The sequence below is a fragment of the Sceloporus occidentalis genome, unplaced genomic scaffold, assembly GCF_023333645.1.
Source record: "Sceloporus occidentalis isolate IW3139 unplaced genomic scaffold, rSceOcc1.0.p SCAF_28, whole genome shotgun sequence".
Lineage (NCBI taxonomy): Eukaryota > Metazoa > Chordata > Lepidosauria > Squamata > Phrynosomatidae > Sceloporus > Sceloporus occidentalis.
The window spans coordinates 225,581-249,310 of record NW_028317008.1 but is presented as its reverse complement, the minus strand read 5'-3'; the positions used below and the strand labels follow the sequence as shown (position 1 = coordinate 249,310).

Here is a 23,730-nt window from a genome sequence, read left to right as displayed (position 1 = left end):
ACACATCAGCAAATAATCTTATTACCCTTTACATTAAATATTAATGATGCAAATGTACATACAGGTAGTAGATGGGCTGCACTATACTTACCTACAAACAGAATGTCTTTCCTTGTTCCTGAAAGCAGTGCTTTCCATGCTACATAAATGCACATTCATATTTAGAATTAAATATCATTGTGTGATTTTTAATCTCCATGGCGTTTTAAAACATGAAAAGGTTGTGACTGCTTTGAATCGGATACAAGAGTTAAATTTACACTTCTGTTTCTTTGTCTATACTGTAAAGGCGTATTGTTTCCATTTTTCTGCTTTTTTAAATTTAGATTTTTAACTTGTTTTAACCATTCTCATTAATATTCATAATAACATTAAAAGGACACTTCAGTCATCATATGCATATATGGGGTTCTAATGGGGCCCTCTACTAGAACTTCCATTGATATCAATGGCAGCACATTTCTGCCACTAATTGCCTACATTAAATGTGCAAAAACAGGACTATGGAAAGGGCACTGTGCTATAGCTCTGGAGCTGCAGCTTTTTCTAAAGGTAAGTTATACATTATCACAAAGCTGTATGCATTGTGTATTTGTGCAATCACAGTTTGGCTCATTTCTTCCAGTTTTTCCTCTGTGGCATCTTTGTGAAAATCACCACCACTATTTTTGTTTTGTGACATCCTTTTAAAGATCTACCCATATAATGGGTTGCGAGTGTTCTCTTCACATGTAACTTGATGGAACATACAGGCTTCTGCTCTGCACTGGAACTTTTGATATATAGTTAGAAGGAACATATCCTCTCTGCCCTCGCACTTCAACCAGGCTCCATTCCTTGCTCCCCTTTTTATCATGTGGCTCCAGAACAGTTACTGGCTCTCCTTCTATAATGCTGACTTCATAACTGCTTCGGGCAGTAAACGCATAAAGTGCAATATCCTGCAATAAAAGGAATATGAGAAAAATACTTCAGAAAGCATGTAAAACACAAAACGGTTTCATAGAGTTTATTTAATACAGATGATTCTTAGTTGAGATGGTCTGACACAGTTGAAGAGTAGAAGAGAATCCAAGACACAGGCACCTCATTGACCTGAGGCTCAGAAAAGGCTGAAACATAAGGTTAGCATTGTTGGTTTTCGTGAGCAGAGGAAATGTGGATTGCATTTTAAGTCTTGACTACACTAGTAGGTAAAATAAGGCTGATACGCTGATGATGATCTTTCCTCTGTTACACGCAGCTAAGAAATACAGCAGAAATGCTCATGAGTGGGGACTACTTACCTATATCCCTTCTAGGTTGAACACAATTGGGATACATACTCTTTATCAAAAAGTATTTCTACAAAGTCAGCCTTACTCAACACAGGACACAATATAGCATTTCCTATCCCTTAGTAAAGGTCCACAAATGTTGGAACATAGTAGCATTGTGCTATGAAGAAGGAGCATGCAATATATATAGACTGCCACCAGAGGGCACTAAAATTACCATCACCAGATATGAGACATATCACCATGCACAATGTTCTATATAACAGGAGCATTTGTTGTAACAGATGTAGAATATGTAAATATATAAGAGTATCCTTTAGTGTTCTTTTACTGCTCTCCAAGGAAGTGACCAACTTATATTGTTTGACAGATTGTATAGCTACCCAATATCATATTTTGCTCTTGTTGTTGTATCACTTAAAGAGCATTAAAAACATACTTACAATATTGTAGAACATAAAAATCTTTAATTCGGCCAATGGCTTGAGGGTTCTACATACCTGAAAGACTTGTGCTGTGTATGGGGCTTCTGCATAGATGGGGTAGGGGCACTCGGGGGGTGCATAGGACTGCCGCCTATTTTCAACTGTGGTTTTTGGAGAATGGGAATTAAGGGAGAACATCTGAGCATGCGTTGTCTGGTATGGTTGGAGTTTGTTGCATGGCAGATAACCTCTTGGTCCTGACATAAAGACACAAGCGTAAAAAAATACAGTATATATATATATATATATATATATATATATATAGACAATGCAAATCAATTTTAGCATAATATGCTAAAAATATGCTACAATAACTGATTATTGTCCAAGGAACAAGAGATTAAGACATAGAAAAAATAGAGCATCTAAATAGTTTTCAGTCGATATAGTGCAACAAATTACCATTTCGGTATTTTCAATGCAGTATTTTAGCCACCAACAGTGGTGAATCACTGAAGATGGGACAATAGCTAGCTTAAATTACCTCCAGCATCCACCAGCCACCTGTTTTTGTTCTCTTTCGTGTCTGAGACTTGCAATACAGCCACAACATCACCACGTTGGGCGGTAAGGTCCATGTTCCGACTTCCGCTAACGTTCTGAGTGACTTGATACAGCTTTTCTGCTGCGTAGCAGTCCAATAGCTGCTGGACCCTGCGCTCCATCGCCGGATTGTTGTCCTATGGGAGAGTGCAAAATTGAAGTACTCATAATGCTACTTGTCATAAGCAGTATGTTTTACTGATTTTAATCATCTAATCATCAAAATCAGCACATAATTATTTGCACCAAAAGTCTTCACATCCATAAAACTGATTTAAATATGCTACAATCAAGGCATGCAAGAGACCCACTTTAATCTGAGTCTAAAGCAGTAAACCAATTCACACTTTGAGAATCTGACAGTTTTTCTGCAGGATGCTGTAATATGGGTGATCCACAATTTTTTAAAATCCTATTTCCCTCTGCAAGAACACTGCTACACAAACACTACCTAGTCATTTGACACCAAGCTTTATTATAATTATTGTCTAATTCATTACTTTATTGGCTCAAGGGTTTGCATTAATTAAATTATTTGTATTTGTTTGGCTGCTTTCTTCCATACCTAGTATTATCTCGTGACTAATTAACTAATCAGCCTTGGAAATCCTATATGAAACATACAGGGAGTGGTCAGTGAGCCTGCAAGGAGCTCAGGTAACAGCAGTTCTCCTACACCGACAATCTCATGCCAGGGGCTGCACTCTTACACAGCCTACGTGCCATTGATGGGCCATGGGCTACAAAACCCTACATAATGTGTGCTTTCCTATTTATAGTTACAGTTGTAAGTTTGTAAATTGGGTTAGTTTATATGCGTGCGTATAAATGAGATGATACTATGGCCATGTGAAAGGAAGACTCAAAGAATCTATTTCAGAGAACTCTTGTTAAAGGTTTCCAAAGTCATCTGGCACTGGATAGGGTGACCACATGTCCCGGATTGTCCAGGGCAGCCTTAATCTGGGACAATGCATTGACAATGAAAAGTCTAAGTAAAGGAGGTCTCATCCAATCAGGAGAGACTACTCAACTCTCCTGCTTGCCTGAGCGTTCAGAAGCCTCTCCTGATAGGCTAAGTCCCTCCTTCACACCAAGCTCAGTGTAAACTGCAGCCATCACCATGTATGTGTGCTTGACTGTGTGTATTGTGACTGTGTTTGTCTGTTTGTCACTGTGTTTGTTTGTGTGACTGTGTGTGTGATGTCTGCTAATAGAGGAGTTAGAGGATTCTGCTCATGCCTGGTAATAGAAGGGTTAATTCTTTGAATCTACTCATGTCTGTAATGATTGTATGTATTTTATTAAATCTGAAATCAACATGGTTTCCATATATTATAGTATATGTGAATCAGTGTGTATGTGATATTTATATATATATATATATATATATATATAAAATGTATTTTATGTGTATGTGACGGTGTGTATATGTGAATCAGTGTGTATGTGAGATTTATATATCTATATAATATACGCCCGTGTGTGTGTGTGACCTCCGCTTCATAGTGGCAGAAATAAATGTGGTCACCCAGAGCTGGCCTTAGGTGTTCCGGCGCCCTGTGCGAACTACTCCTCTGGTGCCCCCCCTCACTACCCCCCCCTCTGCCCCTTCAAACTACCCCCCCCTCTGCCCCTTCAAACTACCCCCCCTTCAAACTACCCCCCCCTCTGCCCCTTCAAACTACCCCCCCCGCCCCTTCAAACTACCCCCCTCTGCCCCTTCAAACTACCCCCCCTCTGCCCCTTCAAACTACCCCCCCCTCTGCCCCTTCAAACTACCCCCCCTCTGCCCCTTCAAACTACCCCCTCTGCCCCTTCAAACTACCCCCTCTGCCCCTTCCTTCAAACTATCCCCCCCCTCCCTACTTCTCCTTATCCTAACTTACCTTGAGGAGTCCTGCCGGCATTTCATGTTGAGCGCCGGAATAGTCCGGCGCTCAACATGAGATCCTGGCACCGCGACGGAGTCACGGAGAGTAAGGGGCGTCGAGCGGTTGCTGAGAACTTCACGAGCAACCGCTCGGTGCCCCTGCCCGTGATATAACTTTATTTAACGTGGAGGATGTTAAATAAAGTAAAAAAAAAGCAACAACAAAAACCAACAATGTTTTCATTTAGGTGCAGAGGGGGCGGCAGTGGACCCCGCGGCGGCGGACCCCGCGGCGGCGGGGGAGGAGGACCCCGCGGCGGCGCCCCCTGGAGTGTGGCGCCCTGTGCGGTCGCACAGGTCACACACCCCAAAGGCCGGCCCTGTGGTCACCCTACACATGGCCTCCTAGAAAGTTTAATAAGAAGTGCATAAATACATACTAACCTGTATGGGTGGAGGTGGTATTTCCTCAAACTTCTTGGTAAGATCTGTGAGCTGGGACATGGAATGTCTTATAGAGTCTTCCACCCACTGTTTGAATGCAGCCTCAGGAACCCTGCTGTGATCCATCTAGGTGGAGATTAAATTTTCAGTCGCATTAATTCAAATCAAAAGTAAGCCAAAAAATGACTGCAATCACAGCTGCCACAGTTCACGCTTTACTCATATTATCCAGCTTTAGCTACTTTCTGTAAGTTCACCGGTTCACAAAAGCTTATGACCACCTATCATTTCACAAAATGCACTCCTAGAAACATTCACAAAGCTTCTATCTCTACTTTGCACACAACTGTATTCCTTTGAAATTCAGCCTTACCTGAAAAGCCTCTGATTCAGCCGCATGGAGACATTGTTTTGTCACTTCTACTTGCAGAGCAATGAAATTTAATAACAGCTGATGAACCCACTGTTTAGACAAAGAAATACAAGATGGTAGCTCATTCAACAACATGGCATGGAGGCCTTTATATGTGTTCATGATTTCCTCTTCCTGTAGGGTCATTTTGCCTGTCTCACTATACTTCTCTTCCAGATTTTCATAGTCCAGCAATTTATCCATGCGCTTCTTTATAAGATTCTTAGGACCTTTTAAGCATTCGGACAGGTTACTAAGTGGCTGTAGGACTAGGCATTGCAGTCTTCTTTTCTAACAGGAGATGATGAAAGACATATCACAATGATATAAAATCTACAAGTTCCCCTTGATTAGTAAAATAAATGTTGGCTGATGAGTTAAGCTCCACAAACCACAGGATTTATACCTTTTGTAGCATGATAGCAACAACCACTGAAGAAGTGTAAAATAAATTGACAAATGAGCAAAGCGAGGATGTGAAATGCTTTACCTAAGTACTCACAACAAAATTAAGTAAAGACAATATAATGCAATCTAACACACAACGGTGCTGTTATTAAAACCAGAAACAAAACATTGATAAGAATGATTATTTAGTTTTTAATAAATACAATATTTTTTATAAATAATTTAGCACATTTGACCAACCAATCACAATGTTAAATTTATTGTGGGTATTACTAGTTTCTAACTGAAGACAACCTGTAGTTAAAGGGGTTTGTATATCGTGACAAATAAATTGTTAATTGAGAGAAGATTACAAATAATTCATAGAAATGTATTTCTCATTATGAAAGGATAAGTCACTTACGAACACTGGGTAGATAGTCTCGTGCAATTCTTTTAAAAAACTAGGTTTGTTCAAGGCTGATTGTGGTAGCTTCTCCAGGCAAGATGAGTTAGGCTTTCTGCATAGAAATTCCTGGGGAGAGAATTAATGTCACAGTTATAATTACTATCATCACATGTTAACAAGTCAGAAATCTCATAAAAGGTATTTTAAGCATTAAATTGCAAGCCCATAAGATGGCCCTAAATGTAGTGATACATAGAGCTGTAAACACAAGCTTAAACACAAGAGGCTTTTGCTACCCAATTCATAAAGATGTATTCACCAATGACAGCGATAAAGGTTTTTTAAAATACTTGGTGACATGTTTATAACCACCTGTTCAGTTGGTGCAGCCTCTATAATAATGGAATGCATTATTTCTATAACAGTATTTGCTAAATAACTTTTTATTTAATATATATATATATATATATATATATATCAGGAGATATAAAGCTTGAGAAATGTAAAAAGGCCTGATGCATCACGTTTCTGTATCCTTTTTATTTCAAGCACACATACAACATGAAACAACATGCAAAAATATCAGGGTGTATAAACAAGCTATATGAAAGTCAGAGCTATAGCCAACAATAGGCTGTAATACTTTAGACTAGTAAGTGCTACTAAAATGCTAGAAATGCTACAAAAAGTCTACCATATAGCTGGTTAGTACAAGAACACTACCATTAAAAAGAAAAAACCTGATCCCGTCACATATGTAACCTACGGATAGTAAAGGAAACAGAGAAGCTAATGAAAAAAACCTGTTAAGTAGAGTCTAATATTTGTCCTGGGCTTAGATGGATGTTTTTATGGGTTTTTTTGCAAGAGCAATAACTACAAGTAGCATATTCCTATTTCAAAACCATTTTTTCAAATTTGGTCATTCATCAAATTAAACCATATGTGTTTGAAAACTAGACACCCAGGGTATTTCAAATGCTAGCATTTAAAGTCTTTCCATGCACTAATTCTACTACCAACCTTTGTCAAACTTTGTGGTAGTAATCTTTTGAGGGTTTTTTTCCCACACATTGTATGTCAGGTATGATTTTATAGCCCCTGGTACATGCCACAGTCAAACAACAACCCAATATGTATTCAGCAGCATCTCATGAGAACAGTGACACCACCCATGCATAGATTTGTTGGGTTGTTTGGGGGCTAAAATGCCAAAATTGGGAGGTGCACATTTTTGCTGGAATTTTGACAGTCGGTGCCTATGTCCTGTCTTTGAAGCCATCCGATTCTATTTACCCTATCAAAGCATACATTTTTGAAAACTACCCCATGGGTATTTCAAAAGGCAGTATTTTAACTATTTCCATGCCATGTTTTTTGTTAAAATACAGCACTAATTTTAGGACTTGCTCATAAAAATATTTTACTATATATTATTATTATTATTATCTTTTATTTATATAGCGCCAACAGTTTACGCAGCACTTAATACAATACATAAATTCAAGGAATATGACAAGACAAGAATTGACAGACTAAGACAAACCGATACATTTGGTTTGCCCTGCTCGCAAGCTTACAATATATATATAGATTTTGGACTTGGAGAGTCATTTTTACATGTTACCACATTTTTTAAATTTTTTTATTTTACCAAATTTATTGAGTTTTTTCATTTGAAAGAAAACTGTAGGCAGGGGAGTAAGGGAATGGGGAAAAGGGAGGGACAGGATGGGGAGGGAGAAACAGCAATCCCGTCGCAGCGGGGTATATTGAATCCGACAATAATCAGTACAGAATAAAGCTCGAAAAGCAAAATACATTACAGAGCAGTACAATAACGTCGGCGGGCAATACAGCATCTCGTACCCGGGATAGTGGATCATTAGTGCCGCAGAAGGGGCCAGTTGTACACTGGTAGATTGCCCATGTACGGTGTGAAAGGTATCGCAAATCCCCCGGCAACAGTGCGTGAACACAGTACCACCAAACGGTCAAACGGGGCCGAAAGGGGGGGGGGGTGGACAGGGAAGACAGAAACACAAGAAGGGTAGGGAAGAAAAACCGGAACAGGGGGTGATAATCAGGAAAAAAAGGAGGAAGACAGAAGAGAGAGACTAAGGGAGAGAAAAGGAAGAGAGAAAAAGAAGAAAAAAAAAAGGGGGGGGTGAAAACATCCCACACGGCAGATGGGACCATGACAGCCCGATCAACACCGCAGCCTGCCCCTCAGCGACCAAGAAGACCCCGCACTTCCGTGCTCTCCACATAGGACAGCCAATAGAACCAAATTTTCCCATACTGTTCCTGCCGATCTGCAGACGCCATAGCCAACTCCTCCAACGCCCTAATTTGTTCCACCTTTAAAATCCATTCCCGGAAAGAGGGGGGAGAGGACTTTTCCAATGCAGCGGGATCAATGATTTTGCAGCATTCAGGAGTATGATTGACTTCTTATAACTCGAAACCGAACTAGCAGTGTGGTGCAAAAGGAACGTTTCAGGCAAAAATGGGATTGGGCAATCCGTGAATTTTGGCAGGATCGCATGGGTTTGCTCCCTGAATGGCGCTATCCTCGGGCACTCCCACCACAAATGTAAGAAGGTTCCCACAGCGGCCCCGCCTCTCCAACACGTATCAGGCAAGTCAGGAAAAATGTTATGGAGAACCTCAGGAGTCTGATACCAACACGAAAGTTCCTGAAGTTTCGTGCTACGGGAGCATTTATGGGTGAGAAGGAAAATCTTGTCCCAGTCACGTTGATCAAGAGTAAGTCGTAAGACACGTTCCCAGTAGCCTTGGAAGCGCAATGGAACGACAGTGTGCCTGTAATAAGAGCTGATACAGAAGCGAGATCCCATGAGCAGGCAGGGAGGCTCTAGTACAAAGGAGTTCAAAGCTCGTGAGATCTCTGGTCATAACATGTCTCCTTGGGTTTTTAGAAAAGAAACTCGTCAATTGATGGTAATGGAATCTATCGAGAAAAGTAGGGACAGTACCCGCGAGGTTCGCTTCCAGAGGCTTTAGCCCAGCCCACTGAAATCGGGGCTCTGTCAGTCGGCATCGTTGTCAGAAAAGAACCTGTACCCTGGCCCTGCGGAAAATCTGGGTTATTCCGAACAGGAGTCAGAGGCGAGGGGTACGTCGTTAAGGAGTGCGTCAGGTGGAGGGAATGGAGGTTGTGGAGAGTGGCCGCAACAAATGGGTGCCCGCGGGCAATCGTTCTGGAATAATGCCTAGGCAACAACAAGAGGTGGTGCAGGGGCACCTGCACCATATGCGTTTCAATGGTAACCCAGAGTTTATGGGAGGGTCGGTGGGACCACTCCAAGGCCCTCAGGAGATGACAAGCTTGATAGTAGAGGTGCGGGTTAGGGACACCCCCACCAAACAATTTAGGCCTACACAGAGTCGCGAATTGTATGCGGGGTCGCTTCTTTGCCCATAAAAATTTCAGGAACATCGATCGCACGGAATTAAAGAAAGCCAAAGGGATCATTATCGGGAGCGACTGAAACAGAAACAAAAGCCTGGGCATAACATTCATCTTAAGTGCATTGATGCGGCCGAACCAGGAAAGGTTTTGCGGGGTCCAGTTATTCAAATCCCTTTGAATCGTCGTCAAAATAGGTAGGAAATTATGATGGTACAGGGTAGAAGGATCCCTGGTAAGCCAAACACCAAGATACCGCAACCTCTCCCTACACCACCGAAAGGGGAAACTAGACTGCAGGGCCGACGTAACACGGTCTGCGAGATTGATATTAAGAATTTCGGATTTAGCAAAATTCATTTTTAAATTCGCCAGTTCGCCATAGATCTGGAACTCCCGAAGAATAACTGGTAACGACAGCTGGGGATTCGTGACCGTAAATAGCAAATCATCTGCATAACCCTGCCTGTTCCCGTTCGTGATCGTAAAGGAGTCAGTAAGCACACCGTTAACCCTGATTCTAGCGGATGGACAGGAGTATAAAGATGCAACCCATCTCCGCATATGAGGCCCAAATCCCATATGGTCCAAGACCGCAAACATAAAGGACCAGTCCAATCTGTCGAAGGCCTTTTCGGCATCTGTCGACAGAAGGAGAGTACGCGTCCCGGACTGGACCGCGCATTGGATCAAATTCAAGGCTCGAATCGTGCTGTCCCTGGACTCCCGGTGTGGAACAAACCCCGTCTGGTCAGGATGGACCAGTGCAGGGATGTAGCACTTCATTCTAATGGCCAAAATTTTTGAAAATAACTTTAGATCAGCATTGAGCAGGGAGATGGGGCGAAAGCTACTGCACTGTTCCAAGTCCTTCCCCTCCTTCGGGATCAAAGAAATAGTGGCCATAAGCGTATGTGGGTGGATAGTGCCACCATCTAATATGGAATTAAGAGAAAGCACCAGCTCGGACCCAGTACCTCTAACATCTTCTTATAATAAACCAAAGAGAGCCCATCAGGGCCAGGACACTTCCCCAGCTTGGAGTCCTTAATCGCCGCACCTAATTCAGATAAAGTGATGGGGGCTTCCATGGAGGTTGCCTCAACGGCTGACAACTTATGCTTTATATTTCTAGAAAGGTAGTGGTGTAAGGCTGGCGCATGGGACGGGACCTGTTTAGAAAGGTTATACAGATCCGAATAGTATTTAGTGAAGGCACCCATTATCTCCTGAGGGAGTCGACAAGGAGGACCCGAAGTAGATTTAATCCGAGGGATATAGAATTGCCTACGACGAGCACGCAGCGCGCGAGCCAAGAACTTGCCGGGCTTATCACAGGTGTTCATAATACAGCGCTTTCAGTGTCATAAAGGAACGACGTGCCCGCACAATAAGAAGAGAGGATAATTCCTTGCGCAATATAACTAAACGCTGAAAGGCGACATCCGACAAACTCTCCTTGTGGGCACATTCCAAGGACGCTATTTCCTGATATAATTTCGCAAGAATAGCCGCATGGGCCCTCTTTTTCTCAGCCCACACCCTTATTAGATGCCCGCGAACCACACACTTGTGGGCCTCCCAGACCGTCAAGGGGGAAACGTCAGTCGAGGAGTTTTCAGAGAAATAATTAGTTAAAAGGGTTGTCATGTCAGCGAGAACCACCGTGTCAGCGAGAAGCGTTTCATTCAGTCGCCATGTCGTAGAGGACGGTCTAGTGAGTGTCGAAGTCAGTGACAACACCAAAGGAGCGTGATCCGACCAGGTGATCAGGCCGTAATGAGCTGCCCGCAGACTAGAGAGATGATAGTATGGAAGAAAAAGATAGTCGATTCTAGTATAGAGCCCCTTAGGGTGTGAGAAGAAACTATAATCCCTATCACTAGGGTGCAATGCTCTCCAACAGTCCACTAGCTGGAGATCATGCAATAAAGTTTTAATTTTACGGGAGACATGAGGGGGAGTGCAGGAGTGCCCTACGGAAGTATCCACCCCGGGTTCCAAAGCCACGTTAAAATCACCGCCAAGCAATAGGACACCCTCCTGAAAGGTCTGCAGCAAGCGGAGGAACCTAGAAAGATATCGATGTTGTTGTCTATTGGGGAGATAAATATTCGTGAAGGTATACATGAGGCCAGCTATGGTGCCCTTAACAAAGACGTATCTACCATTCTGGTCAGTTAAGCAGGCCTTCTCAAGAAAGGGAGTATGTTTATCAAAGAGAATGGCCGTGCCTTTGGACTTGGTGGCGACATTGTTGCTAAAAAACCCTATCGGATAGTCACTATTCAGTAACCGGGGTGACCGGGAGGCCTTAAAATGGGTTTCCTGGAGAAACACAATGGAGGCTTTATAGTGTCTCAGATCCCTCAACAAATGGGAACGCTTTTCAGGGATATTAAAACCCTTCACATTAAAGGAAATAACATTGAGGTCCCTGGGTAGGAAGCGAGGGAACAGACGCCATAGGGAACTAAGAGAGAAAAAGGAAAAAAAATAAAAAAAAAATAAAAGGGGAGGGTGGGGGAAAGGGGAAAAGGGTAGAGGTAGGAGGAAGGAAGTGTGGGGGAAAAAAGAGAAGAAGAGAAGAGACGGGGGAAGAAAACACGTGGAGCGTCTATTGGGTAATGGAACGTGCCACCCCAATATATTAAGGCACTCCCGATGAAGGGGCAAGGGCCAACCGCCCAAGAGGGAGTACATGGTGTCGCGGTCCCGGGACCGGTCGCGGCCCCGGGACCGGTCGCGGTCCCGGGTCCGGTCGCGGTCCCGGGTCCGGTCGCGGTCCCGGGTCCTTGTGTACGACGATCTGCTCGCGGGTCACGAAGACCCGAGCTGGAGAGCTCGGGCTCCGTCTCCGGCGGGCGAACGTCGGCACGTAAGTGCGGTGGGGTCCGGAGTTCCCGATCTCCCTGCACTGGCGATTTGCAACCCGATCGCCGGTGCAGGAAGCGGGAAGGCAGATCTGGGGATTCGGCAGCGATCAGAATGAAAACTGCTCGCTGCCTAAGGAATCCCCAGAGAGGTTTACTTACCGGTTCGCCGGTCTCCACTGGGGGCGCAGCCAATTCTCACGGCTGGAGCCGTGAGTCAGAGGGACGTCTCAGGGCACGCCCCTGACGCTCTGTTGGGGGCGTGGCTTTCTGTGGTGCCAGATTTAAAAACCCTGCAGATCTGTCCACAGGCACCCTGTTGTGGTCTTTCCTCCGTTTTGAGTTTGAGTTTGCTTTGTTGCTATTTGGTTGACCATTGGATTTCCTGACTACCCACTTGCCTGCTGATTTTGTACCTCTGCCTGTGACCATCGTTACCGACCCCTGGCTTGTCTTACTACCTGCATCGTGTACCTGACCCTGGCTTGGCTGACTATCCGCATCGTGTATCCGACCCCTGGCTTGGCTGACTATCCGCATCGTGTTTCTGACCCCTGGCTTGGCTGACTATCCGTATCGTGTTTCTGACCCCTGGCTTGTCTGACGTCCGGCATCGTATATCTGATCCTGGGCTGCTCCCATATCTGCTACTTCTGCACCTCGCTGCTTCAGCTCAGTATCCACCATTTTCAGCTATCACTGCAGCTTCCTCACTGTTGGGATCATCCTGAGTTCCTGTTGATTCCTTATTCTGTAGATTTCCTGCGGTGAGTGCTTTTGGTGTTAGCAAACGTGACACATGGAACCGGAACTCGAGAGGAACCGGTAGGTAAAGAACAATAACTCGGGTGCCGCCACACCCCAGCCCGGAGTAGCATACAGGTCCCGCAAAAGCAGAGCACAGGAGAAAACAGAACGACTTCATAAGAACAAAATAAACATAAACATCAGTGATCGATTGCAGTATTTACCATGTTAAAACAAATCAAAGACCAAAGCAATCAGAGATACATAGGAACGATTGAATGACAGAGCACAATGCGTCGAGTGGAGTAGGAACCAACAATATGTGTGAGAGCGTCCCCCATAATGCAAGCATCTGCTGGGGGGGGGGAAAGAAAAAAAAACAAAAAACAACCCTTGTGCGGAGCTGGGAATATATCGTATAGAAATAGCAGCAACTGCCATTAGCTGCTTAATCAAATGGCCCACTCATCTATTAGGAAGCGCCGCGGGCCGCCAAAAGTCCCGCAAGCATTAGCTCCTGCTGTGTGCATTATAAGCTGGGAGACCGTGAATGTGAAGTAGCAGCACAGTAGTGCTAAATGCAGTATTAATGTAGTAATGGAATGTGATGCTATCCTCTGGGAATGTGTAAGCAGGACAACAGTAGCAGCGTCTCACAGGCACAGTTGGTGCCACCAACGTCAAGGGGACACCTCCAGCGTGAGGAGGACGTGGACATGGCCACAAAAAAAAAAAAAAGGGGGGGCGGCGTGTGTGGTAATGCATAAGGTAGGCGTGTGATGAAGAGCACACCGCCCATACAGCGTTGAAGGAATGAGGGGCCTCAATAACGTAATGGAATATGTGACGCAGGGGGCACAAAAAAAAAACCCAGGCGAAAAGGGGAAGTATACCCCAGTGTAGAAGAATAAAGCATCGAGGTGAGCATACATAGACAAATAGCTCCCATAGAAAACGAAATAAATAATAAACGAATGGGTAAATAAAATAAACAAAGAAATAAGAATAAAAATAATCTAAAATGTATATACACCTCCTGTAGATAACAGTTGTGTGGGTAGAACAGCAGCAGTGTGCCTCCAGATGAGAGGAAGAGGAATAGTGACTACCGCGTGGCTCAGGCCATGAGCGTGGCATTAGACATAGAGCATCAGCAGATGGCCCACATCCATCGTCAGAGCAAACATTATGTGAGAGTACATGTAAAAATGTAAAAGATAAGTGTAATGTGTGAGAAACGGTAAGTGTCGTGTATATCAAAAACAAATAAGCAAATGGGAAGAACCCAAATAAGAAAGTCAACGAAATGAACGATCCAAGAGCTAGCAAGTAAGCGTCTTGTGGTGGCTACATGAGACTACTCACTGCCCGGAACAGTCACTATTCTTCCCGCAGAAGTCCACTGCGAACTTCGGCGTCTTGGCGCGAAGTAGTAGGGAGAGGATCCGGTCGTAGTCCCCGAGGTTCGAGACGCCTCACGATGGCGGTGACGCGGCAGATGATCCATCGGTCTCCCAGGTAGAGGAACCTCCGGTAATCCCCAATCAGCGACATGCAGGTCAGAAACTCCGAGCGCCTCCAAGAACTCCGGTAGCTCATGATGATATCGGAGAGAGTGAACGATGTTATCGATGCGCACATTGAGACTGAAAGGGTAACCCCAGCTATAACGCAATTCCCGTCGCTGGAGCTCCCTCGTTAACGGTCGCAGTATCCGCCGGGTTTGTAGGGTCAGGTCAGAAACATCGTGGTAGAAAGATATCTCATGGCCGTCGTAGAGCCAGGAGCCTACCTCTCTCGCGCGTTTCATAATGGATTCCTTCAACTGGTAATCCACGAGGTGACATATGATATCCCGTGTAGGGGCCGACAGCGGGCCATGCAGTCGCAGGGCTCTGTGAGCTCTGTCAATGCCAACCACGGCATCACTGGGCCGATTGAGGAGCGAATTAAACACCGTGGTAAGAATCTGGAACACATCTTCCCCCACCTGGGGCCGTGCTTCAGGTAGGCCTCGGACTCTGACGTTATGGCCTCTGCCCCTGTTATCGAGATCTTCAAGCCGGCGTCGGTAATCCGCCAGATACAGAGCGTGTTGTTTAGAGATTTTAGCCACCTGGGTGACATTTCGGGTCAGTCTTGTGGATTCTTGTTCCTGAGCGGTGATCCGCTTCTCCAGGCCCAGTAGGTCTGCTCGCAGGGACGCCACCTCCTCCTTCACCGCGTGCTTGAGCTCCATGATGAGGGTGCTAAAATCCTCTTTCCACGGAGCGGTGCACGGACTCCCGGCCTGGGAGATCCGCGGAGGTGATATCACCCCTACTCTGCCGGCTACCGTCAGTACCCGACGAGCTGGCCGGGGAAGAGGCCTCAGGGCCTTCAGGGAGCTGCGAGGTAAGGTCTCTTGGCGTCTGAAAAAAGTCTCGTAGCGATGCAGATGTAGACTTTCCCTTGCCTCTAGGAGTCTCTGAGTCGTCTGGTAGCTTTTTATTTCTGCCCATGGTGCAGGATGGCTAAAGATTGCTAATAAGGCCGGGTTCGTGGCAGAGCACCTCACTCAGGCGTCCATTTCCTAGACGGCCGACCACGCCCCTCATCTAAATTTTTTTATTTTACTAATCACATCTCCTTTGGAGCGTCATAGCTTCCTGGGATGGGTTTTTATGGTTGCTAGATGCCTAGATATCGAGGCGTTTTAGCAACAATGTTTGAGGTTAGGAGGCGATAGACAATCGTCTCCTAAACTCTTTTAAAGCAAGTGGCCGCTGCCAATCTTAATATGCATTAGTTGATGTGGAATCCTTTTGTCTAGCAAACAATGTTATATAGTGTCATTGATCATAGCAGAGAATACCACTCGGCCGAGTTTAAAGATAATAATTCTGGTGTTGTAATGAATAATTCTGATCTGTTCGTATAAACTCCTTCAGCATTAAATCCCAGATCATAAACCATAAGCTTACCTCCAAACTCTTCACATAGCTGAAGACATTTTGCTCCAGCTGAGAAACCCCACTTGCAAGATCCTGAAACATTTCTGCCAAACCGTCAAATTCCTTGTCTTCTCTCTGCCAAGCAAAATATCTGAATAGTGTCAAGCCTTTAGATGGCATCAAGGGTCAGAATGCAATGTAAAAAGTAACATGACCCATGTCTGTTAATAAAGACTGCTAGAGATGTTGTTTCATTTTGGAATTAACAGGAATTAATCTGTTCTGATGCCCAATTGTCCTATGAAAATGTTTTTGTTAATCATGCTACACAACAGTGAATAACCTACTAAAGAGACAAAACCCACATGATAAAAGCCTTATGACCCATCTAGTCTGCTCCTTTTTCCATGCTTTTTTCCAATCTTACTTGTGTTTAGCCTAGTCTGAATTCCATGATATCCTTATGTACATCTCATGTTTTGATATCCCTCACTGGATTAATTCTTCCTTTAGCCCTGTATAGACTGGCTCCAGAATATCTATTTCTTTATGATAAAAGGGTCGATAATACTGTACAGAATATAACAGGTGAGGTCCGGTCAGTGATCTCTAAAGTGCATAACCTTTATGCTACAAATGTCTCTTACTCTACAACCTACAACTTTAAATATCCTGTCAAACTTTGACATTGCCCTCTATATTTTAACAGATAGTTTTTCCAGATAGTTTCATACATGGCACATCCTAGATCACACTGAGCTTTAAAGATGCATTAGAGTCAAGGGGTTAATCCCATATTCCTTTAGACTGTGGTGGAACCAGGGTGTCTTCCTACCTTGGGCACTTTGCCTGCATGATGCTTCAACATTTGGCTTAAGCGCTGTGTTTTCTTACTGAGAGTGTGGGTATTCAGTTGGGACATTTTTTCAAGCAGCGATCGCTGGTTTTCGTGTACATACTTGCTGGCTGTCCAAACACAAATTTTAAGTAGAGGCTAATGCTTAAGGGCTACTAATAGGCTCATAAGCAATCAGCATTTCTAAAACACAATATATTAATCTTGAATTAGGTCATAACATCATTAAGCCTTGGTATGTTATGTGGCAGGGCCACACCACATCATGTAATACCCCATAATGTCATCCAAGTAGCCCTCACTTAAAGATGTGAAGCTCCAGCCTCTATGCCCCTTCTTTGAAAATAAGGCATTGTCATTGTAGGACCAAGGGAGCCCATGGGTTCCTCAAGAGGCTGGGCCCACACACCTGTACTGACTGCATCCCCTTATGGCAGCCCTGGTTAGCTGTTAAGAAATGGATTGCTGTATCCTCCAAAAGTTTAGGAAACATAAAAGGTCTACCACAGTGCCCGGATCTTCTCTTTTTGATGCCAGCAATTGATGTATGAAATGTCAAAAATAACTTTAGAACCCAGTAGCATTGTCTCCAATAAAACATTTTTGTACATTGTGTGGGAACAACATTTGCAGACATTTCCTAGCAAACATAGAGAATGATGATACAAATGTTCACACACTATCCCCCTCTGATATAGGTAATTTAATGACTACAAGGTGGAGGATCTGAAACTCAAATCATATTAAACCACACTACACCTTTTCTTTCTGTATGCCACCTTGTTATGTTATACTAAATGTTATGTCCTGTCTACCCTTTGTACAATGCTGCAGAATCTGATGGCCTTAATAAAACAATAAACAATAATAACCATTTCAAAGTAATGTAAACTAAACTTAACGCTTAATAGGCTACTAAAAAATTATGATATTGTCATAATTTATATTTAAAAGATTTTCAGAGTTACGTTTTGCCTACTTTAATGGTTGATTTGAAGTTCATATATCTTACCGATTTCTTTATGTCTTTTTTTTTCATTTATGTTAGCATTCACAGCCTCCATTGTGTGAAGTGCTCTCTGTAGTGAATCTTGTGCCTCTGTACTGAGTGAATTGATCTCCAGCATTTGTTGCACTAGTAAGGGGTATTTGGTGATACGCTGTACAGGAGAAATTAAGTAGAAGCTGATATCAGGATAACTGTGTGAAGAGGACCTGTGTAAAGATAGAATGTCATTATTCATCAAACATAACTTACAAAAGGCAAAGTATTGTACCTCGTAGTGCATTGAGTGTTCAATTTTCTGATGTCACTATGGATTACAAAGGGACAAACTTTTTTCAAGTAGTTATGTGAGATTTACATCATCCTTACTTAAATTTCAATTTGACAAGATTGTAATCTCGCAAGAGTAGGGCTCTCTTTTTTCTTTTGTACGTGTTATTGTGTGTGATTTTTAATAATTATTTTAATATTTGTACTGCCTCCTATTGTAATTAATTATTGGTATGGAATCTGCTGGAGCTATGTAAATAAATGTAAGTGTAAAAAGAGAAACTTGCCAGTAGCTCAGAAGTCAATGAACACAGTTTGGATTAAAAAACAATGCGCCTTTTCTATGCTGCACAACTAACCACACAGAAAATGGCAGATTAAACAGGTTGGTGCAGGTTGGTGCAAGTGCAAATTTCCATCAATTTGACAGAAATCTAGGCTTGCAACACCATTATAAACCAACTCCATTTTGTTTTGTGCAGTGTTACTGTTTGATAACTGGTAGGTAGAGCTCTTTTGTTGTCATACTCACGATTCAGAGAGCAGAACCTGTTGAATCTTTTCAGCTACATGCGTCTCCTTATAGTGGTCCAGCAGTGACAGAGTTCTCTGATATGCCCAGCAGTATTGGCCATATGCATTTTCCATGTCTCTACTGAACTCCTGAAAGAGGTACCCTGCAAAAAAAGTGAATCCAAGTGACTAAATTAAGTTAAGTAATGAAATGTAATTAATGAAAAGAAAAAAAGACTTTCACATTATTTATGTATTTATTTTGGGGGAACTTTTAGTACTATTAAGATGATTTGGTATGTGTGAAAGCCATAATGCTATCACAGTTTTTGTTAGAAAGGGTAAGAATGCAGTTTATAGAGTTCAAATTTTCCTGATACCTATCCGAGTGAGCTGGTTCTGTTCATCTTTCACTGCCTCTTGTAATGCCTCCAGGAAGGAGCTTGCAAGTGCAAAAATGTCCTCAATATTTGAGAAAAGGTTCCTCACATCTACCTCTGGTACCTAGACAATCAAAGATAATTCACAGTGGGTAACAATGTAAACTCATATATTTCTGGGGAAAAAAGGGAGATACTGACTGAGGAACCTACAGAAAGAAAGCTGACAACTGAAATGGCATAATGGGGAGCATTTATTTAAGAATAACCTTCCAATAATCTGTATGAAATGGATGTCTCAGGAATTGGTGTTTTATAATTGTTTGGAAGCTTTGAACTGCAAATGCAATAGAATTTACCCTCCATTGATGCTGCCCCTTTCAATTTTTTACAGCATGTTCTGTTGTGTGTAACTTTAAAAGACCAAAACTAGGAAACCAGATAATCAACACTATCGTCGAAGGGTGGCTTCAGAGCCTGACCTCGGGAGGGGAAGTCACACTCACACACATCTAGACACGTAGGCTAATACACATGCACATAGACATTCAGTAATAATAACACATTCACAGCAACACAACTAGACATTCAACAATAAAACATACCCAGACACTCACACTAACATACACCCAGTCACTCTCAGAAGCAGACCCACATACACTTTCACTACCACAGCAAGCAAACGCTAACATACCCATACACCCACACTAACATGTTCACACAATAACATACTAATCCAAACACACATACTAACATTCCCACTCTCAGAAACAGACCCACACACTCAAGCACAACCAACCACACCAACATACTCAAAGACACATGTTCACACACTAATATACCCATCTACACACATACACACTAACATACCAAGACACGTAAATACCCAGACACACACATACTAGCACAACCAGCCACACACGCTAACAAACACAAAGACACATGTTCACACACACACCGCAATGCAACCCTGTCTCTTCGTGAAAATTAGGGAGATAAAGAGGTAGGTCGAGGTGTTGGGACTTACCTCTTTATCTCTACTCCTGGAGCACAACAGCTATCTCGGGAGGGAGAACAATTGCTTCATTGACCCCCCCCCCCCACACACACCCTGATCTACCAGTGCTATGATCCTAGGCCAGTGGCGGAACTACCGGGGTCGCAGGGGTCGCGACTGCGACCGGGCCCTGGAGTTCTGCCAGTCAGGGGGGCCCAAGGGGTGCCGAGCGGTTGCTGAAAACGACCGCTCGGCACCTCTTGGGCCCCCCTGACTGACAGAAATCCAGGACTCCTCTGCTCCCCCGCGCTGCTGCTGCTGCCGCCGCCTGCCTCAGCGCTGCCCAGAGTGCAGTGTTGGGAGCGTGAGGTGTTTGTCTGGGGTGCCGGCGCTTCACACTGAGCGCTGGCATATGACATCATATGCCGGCGCTCAGCAGTGAAGCGCCGGCACCCGAGACAAACGCCTCACGTTCCCAACACAGGAGTTGACGGTAAGTGACCTACAAAGGGGGGTAGGGAGGGAGTGGGTAGATCGTGAGAAGGGGGGGTAGGGAGGGAGAGGGTAGATCGTGAGAAGGGGGGGTAGGGAGGGAGAGGGTAGATCGTGAGAAGGGGGGATAGGGAGGGAGAGGGTATATCGTGAGAAGGGGGGGTAGGGAGGGAGAGGGGAGATCGTGAGAAGGGGGGTAGGGAGGGAGTGGGGAGATAGTGAGAAGAGGGGGTAGGGAGGGAGAGGGTAGATAGTGAGAAAGGGATAGATGGGTTGGGTGGGCCCTTAACAGATTCTCGCACCGGGGCCCTGAGGTTTCTAGTTACGCCCCTGATCCTAGCAATAGACAATATGGTAGAAGGTGGGTTTTTAGGACCCAGTGTACATATAGAAATAGGTAATGTAGTCAAGGGTAGAGTCCTGGAGGGAAGGTATTAAGGAGTCAGAATGTTCTTAGGTGTTTACCTATCATCATTCTGTGCTGAGGGGCTAAAGACTGCAAATTGATAATACTGTCTGCAATAATAAAGAGGGCTTTGCATTTTACGTTTTGAATTGAAGAAAACAGGCTAGCTTTCTAACATGGCAGTAAGGACAATTCTGGTATTTAGTACTCCAAGTGGGAGTTAAAATTTTGTTTTTATTTTATGTATTTTGTGTTTTTAACGAGAAAAAAACCCTACATTAATAAACTCTAATTTCATTTCCAGTTTCTGGCTATTTGTGTGAGCGAAAGATCTTGCATATCGATACAAACATCACAATAACAAATAGCAAAATGTGCATAGATGTGTCAAATTATATTAAAGATTTTGTACCTTGTTCAAATTTATTTGAATATTACAAATCAAAAACTGCAGGGACTGGACAAACATTTCTTCACTTTTGATAAGTTCAGCTACTGAACCATGGAGTTTCTTGTACTGATCATTAGTTAGGCATAAAAGTGGCACATCATCTTGGGTGAGGGATATAGCCCTGGAATCTGACATCTTATGCCTAGAAGAGAGAATAAATATACAATGCAATAAATGTAAAATTTAATACCACTGGTGAATAAGAGTATTCAGAAGTTGCAGAGTAACTCGATGGTCCAGGAATCTGCAGTCCGTGCTACAATAAAAAGTCCATACTAGGGAATAATCCCTTAATAAAGGCTTTTTGCAAAAACACTGGTAGATTAATTTCCTTTTTTTGATGTGTCCTTATATTTTTTGTATTAAGTGATTGCGACTAAAAGTCTTTCATAATATATGATGGTATGGTGTTTGTCTCTAGATACAGTCGATGTTTATGATAGAAGGATGGACTATGTTTATTCATTCTAATTCACTCAGTCTGTTTTATATGAATCAACATAACTATAATAGCCACGCAAAAACTACAGTGGACACCAGGGATGTCCTGTTCGTAGCAAAAAAAACACAGGTCTTAGGAGAACCATGCAACTGGTACAAAGAATGTTCAGTATAGGGACCCCTCAAATCCTTTGTCCTAGGCCTAGCACCCCACTCCCCCAGGAACCTCAGCAGTGGACATTATAGATCCATCCTACAGGCCACATTGTCACTTTGCAATTTCCCTTTTTGACATTTTTGACTTGCCAATGAACAGGCGAGGAGTCTTCAGTGAGGCATTCTCCGGAAAATACTTCATCATAAAGTTGGTCAGAAACACTGGACACTTCTGAGGCGGATTCATAAAAACTCTTTTTCTGGACTGCATTATGGCTTTGATCACTTCTCTGTGTAGAAGGTGAATGAATATCATCCGTGAAAGTTAACATAGAATTTTCATCATAAGCAACTGACCTGTTGGAAAGAGAACATAATATAATTAACACATAACATCACGTATTTTTTCCCAGGCTATAAAAAAAAATGATCAGTCAACCCCATAACACTTATATAATGTTCTAGTTATCTGTACAAATAACAAAGCAAAAAGTATATGGTCAGCTTTCACAAAAGACCAATTACGGGTTCGTTTATTGTACCATTTTGGTCTTGTCTGACGATGTTTATCCTTTTTAATTCATACATCCCCCTATCATCTGTAATTTCTTGAACCTTTTAGAATAGACATAAGATGAGGTCCTTGCAAAACCCTTCCCTTAAGAAGCCAAAAAGCTGACTTACTGTTTAGATGAGTTACTCATTGCTGTCTGCAAATTATCCATATGATCTCCTGGCTCCATGTGAACATAGGGGCTGTTGAGCTTTCCATTAAGTGCTGGCAACTCCTCATAAATATGGTCATGTGACACAATGCTAATGTCTCTCTTTACATGGTCTCCAACAGAGATTATCCAAGAAGTTGCAGTGCTAGACTTGTATTTGTCCTTAGAATCAGAGGACCTGTCAATTCAAGATAGACATAATGAGGTATATCAATGTAGCTTTGCTTTCTATCTCTCGCTCTGTTTCTTTAGCCATCAAAACAAAAGTCCTTGTCCATTTTAGAGAACAAAAAACACTTAGATGGGAGTGCTAATCCATTCTTTTATTTCTAGTATCAGGTTAAAAATACATTTCTGAATGTAATATGCTGGGGGTTTTTTTGCTCTAGTGTTTGCATACCATAATGTTTTCAATCAGCTACATATTAACAATCCGCATGTGTTCTAGCTCTGTTGCATAACAATAGTATGGCTCAGCCTTAAATCACCCACTCTGACTAATGAAAGTCTGTGGCAGAAAGGATTTCATTGTACAAGCTGGACTTTGATAGCGTTGCCATAAAGAAGCAGCTGAATGTGGTGACTAAGCTGGGAAAGTGTATTCATTTGCAACATCCCTGGAGCACTGTGTTTTCTTTTCTTGGATTAAAGCCAAAATAAAATGGTTTATATTTTTAGACATTCAGGTCATTCACCTGCTGGCACAGGCAATATGGTTGCCCATAGCAACATTTTCTCTGTGCCACAAAGTGCTACAGTTGGGAACTGTCTTCCCTTAAAAGTAGAACTCAGTGAGGGGTAGGGGTTGTGTGGTACTGTGGTACTAGCACTCCTAATCAGAAGGATAAAGTAGGGCACATGAGTGCTGATCTTCTGGAAGGTAGTTTCAGGTTGACAACCATGTTCCTCTTAGTGGCAATGCAGTAAGGGTTAAAGTTGAAGAATATTTGCTGCAACCCAGCTGTGGTGGCATCCAGTAATACTTGGAATATTTCAAATGTAATAGGTATGCAGATATTCAGTAGTTGGACTCTAGGCAACATAGAGCATTTCAAATTCATTCATTTTTTTAATAACAGGAATAAGAAGGTTGAATGATGCCTTCAGGTGGAATCACAAATGTCGGGGCCTTTTACTGTATTTCTAGAAGCAGTGGGAATAACAAATATGATTAATTGCTGGAAACCAAATGCAACATATTCTACATTGCAAGCGGACTTC

General features: G+C 43.1%; 1 protein-coding gene across 1 annotated transcript; it reads right to left on the bottom strand.

Annotated features, from left to right (window-relative positions):
• Nucleotides 1–725: 725 nt before the first annotated feature.
• Nucleotides 726–8,894, bottom strand: LOC149299395 (rho guanine nucleotide exchange factor 37-like). The gene is made up of 7 exons (XM_089485969.1): nt 8,830–8,894; nt 8,500–8,656; nt 4,996–5,325; nt 4,623–4,748; nt 2,247–2,442; nt 1,778–1,863; nt 726–941 (listed from the first exon to the last, which is right to left on the bottom strand). The coding sequence occupies exons 1-7, from the start codon at nt 8,892–8,894 to the stop codon at nt 726–728; spliced, it is 1,176 nt and encodes a 391-aa protein (XP_089342095.1).
• Between the last annotated feature and the right edge of the window lie 14,836 nt (nt 8,895–23,730).